We start from the raw sequence: 9,688 nt of genomic DNA, 5'->3' as shown, positions 1-9,688 counted from the left end.
TAACACAAAGTCACACAATATTAGAAACAAACCATATCGTCAAGGCAGTGATAGACCAGCAACTCCTGTGTTCTGTGAGGTAAAATTACTGTTTTTGTCAATGGAGTCTGTTGGCTTTGACAAGAGCATTGAGAACATCTTCAGTCCTACCGCCAGTTCCCCTGTCTGACTGCAAGGTAAAGCAGTGAAAATATTCTAAATATAGTGTACACTTAAACTGAGTGGGTTTTTTGCTTATTAAAATACATTGCTGCTTCAGTATCAGTTCTCCTGCCTGTAAACTGGAGACACACATAGCCATCATCAGCCTAATTATTGGAGCCACTCTGTATTAGTGTGCGTCTGAATGGCTGGGATAGGCTCCAGTGACCCGCGACCCGAATGTGGATAAGCGGTTAATGGTAATGAATGAATGAATGAATGAATGAATGAATGGTAACAGTCCCCTGTGACAAACAACTTGTGGTTCCCCTAAACTAGCACAGGCACAATTCCACACATTTATATTAGATCACTACATTATCAAGCAAGAAGTCACCACTACAGTTAGTGTACAACAGTCTCTGGTTGCCGTGGCAGACTTCCCTTCCTGTAATTGCTGCGGAGCACCTACGGGTGGCACCTTTCTGCTTCAATCACTCCATTATTGTAAAGCCCCTTTCTCCTCACACAGGGCAAGGAAACACAGAGGCATGTAGAGCCTCCAGAATTTATTTGGACATATAAACTTTATTTTTTCACAAAGAGTCTTAAAGAGTTTGAGTTTTACATGGAAAATAAGCTTTTGCAACTTTCACATCCCATCACAAATCAAAAATACAGGTGTACCTTTCCTTCAGTACAAACATTACCAACGTAAACAAAACTTTTAAAGCCTCAAAAGTACACTTTTTCTCTGCCACATAGTGTCAGTCATTGTAAAAGCTGTCAATTTAAGAGTGACAAAAGTGTGTTCAGTCCAATTATAACATAAAGGCAGTAGTGGGTTGACAGTGTTTTGAAAGAAGGTGTCATGCTGCAATAACAGATTGCCTTAAAGCATATCCTTTCCATTCTATCAATCAGACCTTCATCTACAGGTAGGGTAGCTTTCACAGAAAGCAGTGATTAAGTTTTCCACTCACTGGTCAGTAGCTTGTTTACGGATTTCTGCAGCTACAGTGCCAAGTTAAACTCAACCTCTTTCTCCAGGGCTTTTGGAGCATGTGAACAGGAACCTGGTTATAGAGTCCTCGCACTAGTCTGAAATGAAAAAGTCTCATCTTCTCTGATGAACAGACCAAGGTTGTTCATGATTTACTTTATTTTACTGTAGTCCTGTAATACAAGTTTTCGAGGGGGCTGTGGATTGCAAAGTTCTGGGCATCTGGACTCAAAGTTTGTGATCCTGTGATCTCCAAAGTGATGATCTTGCTTCCTGTTCCACCTCCTTTTCCCAGGAAAAAAAAGATTGTGCAGCCTGGACCAGAGTCAGTGTGATTGTTAGTGCCCTTTCTATGTGTGTAAACACACAGCTGGCAGCGCCCGCTCACAGCTTGATGTCCTGTGATTCTGACATCTTGGCAAGTGTCTTTTTGACCCGGAGGGCTGTGAGGCGTGAGGCCGGGTTGTGGGCCCAGCATTCTGTCATCAGCTTCCCCATCTGTCTCAGACACTGAGGAGATACAGATTAATGTTAGGAAGGTCATTCATTTGTGTGTTTGTTCATGTGAGGCATATTTTGATGTACTTTACCTCATCACTGGTCCATCGATTTGGAAAGGATGGTCGTAGTCTCTTGATGCAGACCACCTCTCTCATGTCTTCATATGAAGGGTCTGTAGGAACTAACTCATGGTACGGCAACTGGTACTCCTCAAGGATCCCTAATAAGACACAGATTCAGGTTCAGGTTACTTTATTTGTACCTGTAGGTAGACTTGTTTGCAGAGAGTCACAAAATCTAGTTCCAATCAGAGAACACACACTCTGTTCATGTGTCAAGCTTTCAGGTCCCATACCACACAGTCATTAAAGATGATGTTGGACTTTCTTGACAAAAAACAAAAAAGAGAAAACTTGGATTAAACTCATGAGACCTTGAAAAAAATCCTATTGCTGCACCCTGAATGCCTTTTTAGTTTTGCATTTTTTGTCTGACCCTTCCGTGTATTCTAGACCTCCGATCAAATATCATCTTGTATGCAACAAAATAAGGCAATGGAAAGACACTCAAAAGTTCAAATATCTACCTACAAAATAATATATGTATGTAATATTACAGTCAGTGAAAAGCATGAAAAATGTGCTATTTTCCAGAAATTATAACCATATAGAGTTACATAATGTCTTAATTGTTTATGTATATCTTCAATGAGTAGTTCCATACAAAAGTTTCAACGAAAATCATATATTTCTTATATGAAATATACTGTCAAAATACCTTTAAAAGTTAGCTCCACTAACATTACCAAGATCTGCAACACTCAACTTTTTATGCAGGACCAAATTACTTAATGGCTTGCAACCATGAATACCTCTGCATAGCTTCAAATGGCCTCTTTGACAAAGTAATCGATAAGAATAAAGGACAGTTTTATTTTTTTTTACTATTCCTGTTCTGATATCCAACGGCACAGCCAGACACCGTTTCCCCTGAATCTCTTATCCCTCTATTTCCTAATTATTTTCATAAATCGGTCGTTAATAGTAGTTGTTTCCCTCTGAGTTTCTGCCGACTTAAAGTAAAATTTACATACAAAGTAGCAGTAAATCTTGATGTTCAACCACTCAAACTTTGGCCATTTAATGCTTTTTTGGGTCCTTTACCATCCTGACAGTGAATACGGGTCAGGATGGTAAAGCACAGCATTGTTAAAGGTTAGTTTACTCATGTAAGATAATCTGTCATTAGATAAAAAACCATGAAAATAATCAGGAAAACCTTCATAATATTTGACCACTGGCACTGCTGGGACCAGCAGCTAACTGTCACTTTCTGCCACCAGTTAGGCTCTGCCCTTATACTACACAGATATACATTTTTTATTTTTATTTTTTTAATATTTAAGATTCTTCGTCCTTGTAAAATTCAACAACTTTTTACATGAATACATGTTACGATGTTCTTCAGTGTTTCTTGGCTGTCCAGTACAAATTTAAACCCAATCCAGTAAAAAATAACCCATTGGTGAGGCTTGGAATACATTCAGCACCCTGGGCCAAAATTCTAAAATTCAAAATTTATGACCAAAAAAGTATTCGGAGTAGAGCTCTAGGATTTTGCAAGGTCCCAGGGATTAAATAGAAGTTTTCACATGGAAAATTCATGACATGAAATGCAGGGTCTCAGTGAGCTGCCATGATTGGACCCTTTTGGAAGAAAGAAAAACATGAAAGAATATTTATGGTATTTACCTCCTGAGACACAACGCCGAGCAATCTCCCAGAGAATGAGTCCAAAGCTGTACATGTCGGCCATGATGTACGACTGAAAATGACTTCTGTTCAGAGTCTCGTCCAGAACCTCCGGAGGCATGTAGCGCTTTGTACCGACTCTAGTGTTGGGAGGGATGTCTACCTCATTGGTGTCACTGCAGAGATCAAAGCACCAAATTGAAATTAAGGATGCATGCACTATGAACATCACTGAATCCTCTGAAATAATATAAATTCAAATAACTTTGATTTATGAACAATTCCAGCCTACTACAGGTTTAATCCAGCATAATGTGGATTCAAATCAAGCATGAAGGAGGAATATTTCATCAAATCAGGCTTCGTAGCAACAAATGTGACTGATTCACTCACCTGATAAACTTGACTGCCAGTCCCAGGTCAGCTATACAGCAGGTCCCATTTCTTTTCACCAGTATGTTCTTACTCTTCAGGTCCCTGTGGGCGATGGCAGGTTTGCCCTGGGTGCCGAAGATCTCAGTGTGGAGGTGACAGAGGCCGGACACAGAGGAGTAGGCCAGTCGCAACATGGCTTTATTTTCTAGAGTGGTTGATTTGAGATAGTCATACAAAGAGCCATTTTCATGGTAGTCGGTGATTAGGTAGAGTTGGGTCCAGGAGCCAGTTCCTTTAATATCAGCAGCTATAAAACCTGTTAATGGAGATGGAGCGAAGACAAGAGTTCAACAGTCTGTCTTCACTATAAACGTCACTGTGAAGAGAAATCAGCCCCCATTTAACATGTTAATCAATGACGTCAGCATTACAGATCCTACTGCTTAATTTAAACACACTGTGGTATCGACTGTGGAAGGCAACATTATGCACTGCAGCACATAGTCTGTCTTCTAGTTTACTGGTTAGTGGTCTTTGGCCCACTACTTAATTACTATGCATCTTGTAGAGTTTAATTATGTAAGCTTTGGTTGAAGTCTGTTGTTGTCTACTTTATAATTTGTTGCGGTGTACAGTCTCTTGACTATAATTGATCTGTTTTGGCAGTGAGTGCAGTGCGGTGCAGCATGGTTACGAATGGACAAAGTCCCACTCTAACTACGCTGTGTCATTATTGTCAGGTTTTTTTTCCATCAGTCATCTATCAATACAACCATTCATCCATCTGTTTTTCCTATATTAGAAGACTTATTTATCACCCAACCCTTCAAATCCCAGTTGGGCAATTTGCTAATTGCGATAGAGCACAAAGAGGATTGATTTTAAAGACAAGAGAAAATTAAAGAGACAGACAAATAGATCAACAGAGAGGTGCATACAGACAAGAATAGAGACTAGACAGCAGTAACAAGATGGGGGCAGGACTGGAATAACTAACAATGAGACATGAGCAAAGACAGAAATCAGTCTTACCGAGTATGTTCTCGTGTCTCATTAGGACGGTCTGGTAAATCTCAGTCTCTCTGAACCAACTGGCCTCCTCAGTGGTGAAGAAAACTTTAACAGCAACTTTTTCTCCTCTCCATCTGCCCATCCACACCTCTCCATACCTCCCCTTGCCTATCTGCTTCACCATCTGGATCTGCTTGGCTATTGTTCGCTGCACCTGAGGAGGAGCAAAAGATGGAAAAGGATTAACTTTTTATTATATTATGTTTCAGCCCATTAAGCTCCTTACATTTTAGAATGGAAACCCCAAACACAGGTTTAATGAGCCTCCAAGCTAAGTGCTTTTATTGTTTCATAGCTCGGATTCAGAATATAAAAACAAACCCTCCAATCTTATGGTAAGTATCACATTAAACACCATTATCTCCCCACATACTTCCGATATGGAAATACACAAGGCCAAATCTAATCAAGCAGGATGCAATGGGCCCTAGTGTTTGCATATAAATGATTCACAGAGCATCTTTTTAATTCAACAGGTGTTTAGGTGCAATATGAGTATCTCACCAATAGAGGGAGCCCCGAGCCTGAGCCAGAGCTTTGCGACTGCTCTATCAGGTCCCTCAGAGATTCTCCAGGGGGAATGTAGGTCTCATCCTGCTCTAGACCAATACTGTACCGGGGCCGAGACTCCTGGCGCTTATACCTGTAAACACACACAATGATTCAACATGCGCTCTTACAAACAAAGACATAAGTATCAAAGTAAGAAAGAGAATACAAACTTCCAGAAGTATGTGTACATTATAATCCTAGTGTTGCTGTAAACCAGTCACACTTGATTGGCCCACAGCCATAGACTGCCAGGTGGCTCCTCTGGCCATTTTCTTTTATTAAATTATGCACTGAGGTGTATGAAAAGCATATAAAATGACAGATTATGCTCTTAGTAACAAATAGAAGGCTAATGTTTGCATGATGGCCTTCAGGTTGTTTAAGGTGCAGTAGGATCAGATGATCAAGGAAGGTAAGAAAACTCTTAGTTGGAGGAGCAAAAATTATGCAGACACGAGAATAATTTGGATCCCATTAATGTGTATTTCACACTAAAGAGCTTAAATATGATATTCATTCTGTCCCTGGTAGGAGCAGTTTATGTTTATGGTTTAGGTTTATGAATTATTCCAACATTTAAGTGATCGGATGATGAAAGAGGTCCCAGCTATGTTTAATGGTGTATAAAGTCTAACCAAAGCATTTACAAATAAAATGCAGTTGCAGCTACTAAGTGGATTAAAATATCTCATTTATTTGTAGTGAAGGCCCAGTGTCAATCTTTTGCCAAGTTATTAACTTGGCAAATTTTTTATTTTATTAACTGTTTGATTATTAGCCGACCCCTGGCTTCCTTTTATTTTGCAAAGTGGCCTCAGGGGAACTTATGTTAAGTATGTCTGCCCTAACTGCAGCAAGAAGTGTAAATGAATTTGGATTTGTGTTTGTTTGATAATCACCTGAAGTAGCAGAAGACAATAATGACAGCCAGGATAATGCTGCACACAGTGACGGAGATCAACAAGGCCATGTGGTGGATCTTTCCATCTACGTAGACTGAAGAGGAAAATGTTCAACAAGGTGGATGGGGTGGTGGGAGAAGAAAGGTAAGATGGAATAGAAGAGAGGATATGAAGAGGCATGAAACAATGTCACAAAGAGAAAAATCAATCACATTAGTCTTTTCCCTGTCAGTGATAATATTGATAATAATCAATTTATTGATAATAATCAATAATAATGTGCAACAATTCTTGACAAAAGGTTGGAGTGATTTTTAGTTCAAGGAACTTAAACTGAAACTGCAAAACAATCAAATCAAAACCTCTAATATCCCTAAAACATGGGGAGGAAAAAGGGGGAAGTTATACCAAGAAATCAGTCATCCTTACAAGTCACTTTAAAGACCCGCTGTACAGTAAATCAAGTACAAATCATATTTCACTCATCAATTTTTCATTTTCTTCTGGCACACACTCCTTTCCCCCAAGGCCCCAGTCAACAGCGAGAGGAAGCCCTCAGCCTAGTCGATGAATTCTCTTCCTGATCCTCTATGATAGGGTTTCAGATTGATGACTGCCCCCGGTGTCTGCTGGGGCTTGTGATTTCCCTGGGAATCTAAGCTTACGCTCTCCCAAATACACACAAAGACTCTCACCCTCACACATGGAGTATAGTGTTGTACACAGTGGAGACTTTGGTATTCTCTTGACACCCAGCAGCTTCGGTGAGCTCCAGGACAGTTTGACAGTAACTCTCGCTGTCTCCCCTACTTAAGCCGTCTTTGACTCTCTGACAATGTCATGATATCTGTATCTCTGAATCCTGTGTGCTGTAACACCATCAGCCACAGCTCTTAGCCCCGTCTGTATCATTGTCACTGACACACTGTCACTGTCACCTGCCAACTGGAGAACAAGTGGCTTCTAAAAATCTTTCTAGTGTTTCATGGGCAAGAAAGAGTTGTAGAGGGATTGGAGGAGAGCGATAGATAAACTTACGAGGCGGTTTCAGCGGTGGCAGTGTGGGATGCAGGTTTTTGTTACAGTAATCTTGGTCTGTACAGCACTCCAGCGATCTCCTCTGACGCGAGTTCCCCGTGTCCTGGATGACAGAGAAGTGATTTTTCCCCCCTTTTTTTTTATAATTTCACTGTTCAGTTCTTTAGTAAGTTAGCACTTAAAGGTACAATGTGTAAGATATGTCTAGAAAAATCAATTAACATTATCAACAGAATGTGAAGATGCACAAATTTAACTTTTTGTCAAAGACGTCTAGGTGTTTTGTTGGAGATGTGTACTGAAATGAGCATGCAAACCAGCTAGCCACTGCCTGTTTCTATCTTATTATACCACTTGTACCTTAAGAGGCGATAGTGAGTCACTGTCGTGTACAGTCTGCAGTCAGTCCAACATGAGAGGAAGTAGTAGAAGTAGAGTGTATATATAGTAATTTCAAAATTTATGTATTTTTGCTTTATTCACGTAACCTACTGTGATTCTTTCTCTCTAAATTAAGTAGTTAAGATTAGGGATGTCACGATTACAGATTTTCTTGGTACAATTATTGTCAGAGAAATAATCATGATATTGCAATTATAACGATTATTTTTGCATTAATTCATTTTACACTACTATGAATAAGTTTAATCACATGAACTCTCCTCATAGGGCTTATTTTTTATTTATTTCCCTCTTTGGATGATCTCATAATAAAAAAATAAAAAACAAATGTAAAGTAACCAAAAAGTAGAATAAAAATGTTTTAAAAAGTGTTTTATAGGACCAAATATTAATTCTCAGGGGGAATGTCATATATACTAAATGTTTAAGCTATTAAAATAATTTTAATAATTTGTTTGTCTAATCGTATGTGGCCAGATAAAAATATGTATTTATTATTTTGGTCCTTTAATTTTATTTTTTAATTACATTGCCACAAATAAATTAAACAATTCATTGTTGTGTTAGGTAAACATTGACATGACTTCACCAAATACTATTTATCTTTACATTGTTATCCCGCAGGTGTTGAAACATGTTTGACGTATTGCCTGTTTTAACGGCAACTTTTTTGTGGCATGTTTTACACCTGGGCAAACCGTCTTCAACAATGACACCTTGGTCATTTTTTGGGTAGCCAAAACATTCCCACACGGATTATTTTACATGTTTTTTCCATGCTTTACCTCCTGTCACCTCTGTCTGCAACTGCATGGATCGAAAACAAAGCAACACAAGTGGTGACACGCGGTTGTTGTGTAACTTTATTTTCGTTCCAGGCGAGTTGTGCTGATGTACCAACATTCTTTCGCATAATCTTTTCTGGAAATTGGCGGTATTTAGGAAACGTTATGATTAACTAATCGCAACGTTTAATACCGCGATTAGTCGTAAAAACAGGTAATCGTGACACCCCTAGTTAAGATCAATATACGAGATAGACAGTGGATGGATCAATTATGTGGATTGTTATAGTCATCTACTCACCCGACACTGAAATTCTGATCCAACAAGCCCGAGGCAACCTGCAGTCTGGACTGGTACTCCACCCTCCTCCTCCACCATAGTGAAACAGTAGCCATCCGTCCTGGAAAATAAGGATGCAAGTAGGTAAAGCAAGCACAGACACTGTTTGCTTGTGTGTTAAAGTGATGTTTAATTACACATATGCACATGCATTTGTTGTTTCTCTACTACTAACTGTACCTGCATGTATTGTTGTTTGAATCTTCAGGGCAGTGGTGATAACAGTGACACCACAGTAGTCTTTGGGAGGATGAAGAAGGAGCTGTGCTGCCACTAATCTCCTTCCCACTCTCCACTGCCTCCTTACTGGATGCTCTTAGCAGCATACTGTCCAATATGTTGCCTATAAAACAGGCAAAATGAGAAAATAGGAGAAATTTAGTTGGGAGAGAGACAGGAAAAACAAGTTGAAATGCATGAATCATAGATTCATAATACATTTTTACAGAGGAAAAAGCACAAACACTGCCAGGGTCAGGGATTGCATTATGAGTGCCATCAAATGTTTGGGCTCATGCTACTAGAGGGTGTTTGGACTAGAGGATATCTGCAAAATAGAAAAATATCTGCAAGTATTTGCAGTAACACAGTTGGATTTAGAGGTTTTATAATCTGTGAAGCTTACTGAGTGAAAAAAAAGTTAAGTTTGTTTTATGTCATAAAGAGCCAGGAGATATATTATGTATTTAATATTCAGTCGAACGTGCTCCAGCATATTCAAAAAAGAAACCCCTGCGAGCGAGTTCAGGCAACACTTCAAGGTGCATTGCTTTGATACACTCTACTAGATACTCATATATCGAACACACACTGTTGCCTCGATTTGC

General features: G+C 39.3%; 1 protein-coding gene across 1 annotated transcript in view; it reads right to left on the bottom strand.

Annotated features, from left to right (window-relative positions):
- Positions 1-214: 214 nt before the first annotated feature.
- The window catches only part of bmpr1ba (bone morphogenetic protein receptor, type IBa), a 75,836-nt gene continuing 66,362 nt past the window's right edge, over positions 215-9,688 (bottom strand). Inside the window, exons 4-13 of the mRNA XM_059337520.1 lie at positions 9,042-9,204; positions 8,823-8,922; positions 7,335-7,437; positions 6,294-6,390; positions 5,347-5,485; positions 4,804-4,996; positions 3,790-4,087; positions 3,397-3,572; positions 1,735-1,865; positions 215-1,654 (exon numbers count right to left, since the gene is read on the bottom strand). Of these exons, the coding sequence (XP_059193503.1) occupies positions 1,529-1,654; positions 1,735-1,865; positions 3,397-3,572; positions 3,790-4,087; positions 4,804-4,996; positions 5,347-5,485; positions 6,294-6,390; positions 7,335-7,437; positions 8,823-8,922; positions 9,042-9,204 (1,526 nt within the window). The 3' untranslated portion in view covers positions 215-1,528. The remainder of the gene's footprint in view (positions 1,655-1,734; positions 1,866-3,396; positions 3,573-3,789; positions 4,088-4,803; positions 4,997-5,346; positions 5,486-6,293; positions 6,391-7,334; positions 7,438-8,822; positions 8,923-9,041; positions 9,205-9,688) is intronic.

Source organism: Centropristis striata, chromosome 7, assembly GCF_030273125.1.
Source record: "Centropristis striata isolate RG_2023a ecotype Rhode Island chromosome 7, C.striata_1.0, whole genome shotgun sequence".
Classification (NCBI taxonomy): Eukaryota; Metazoa; Chordata; class Actinopteri; order Perciformes; family Serranidae; genus Centropristis; species Centropristis striata.
The sequence above is the reverse complement of the archived record's forward strand: the minus strand, read 5'-3'. Positions and strand labels throughout refer to the sequence as shown.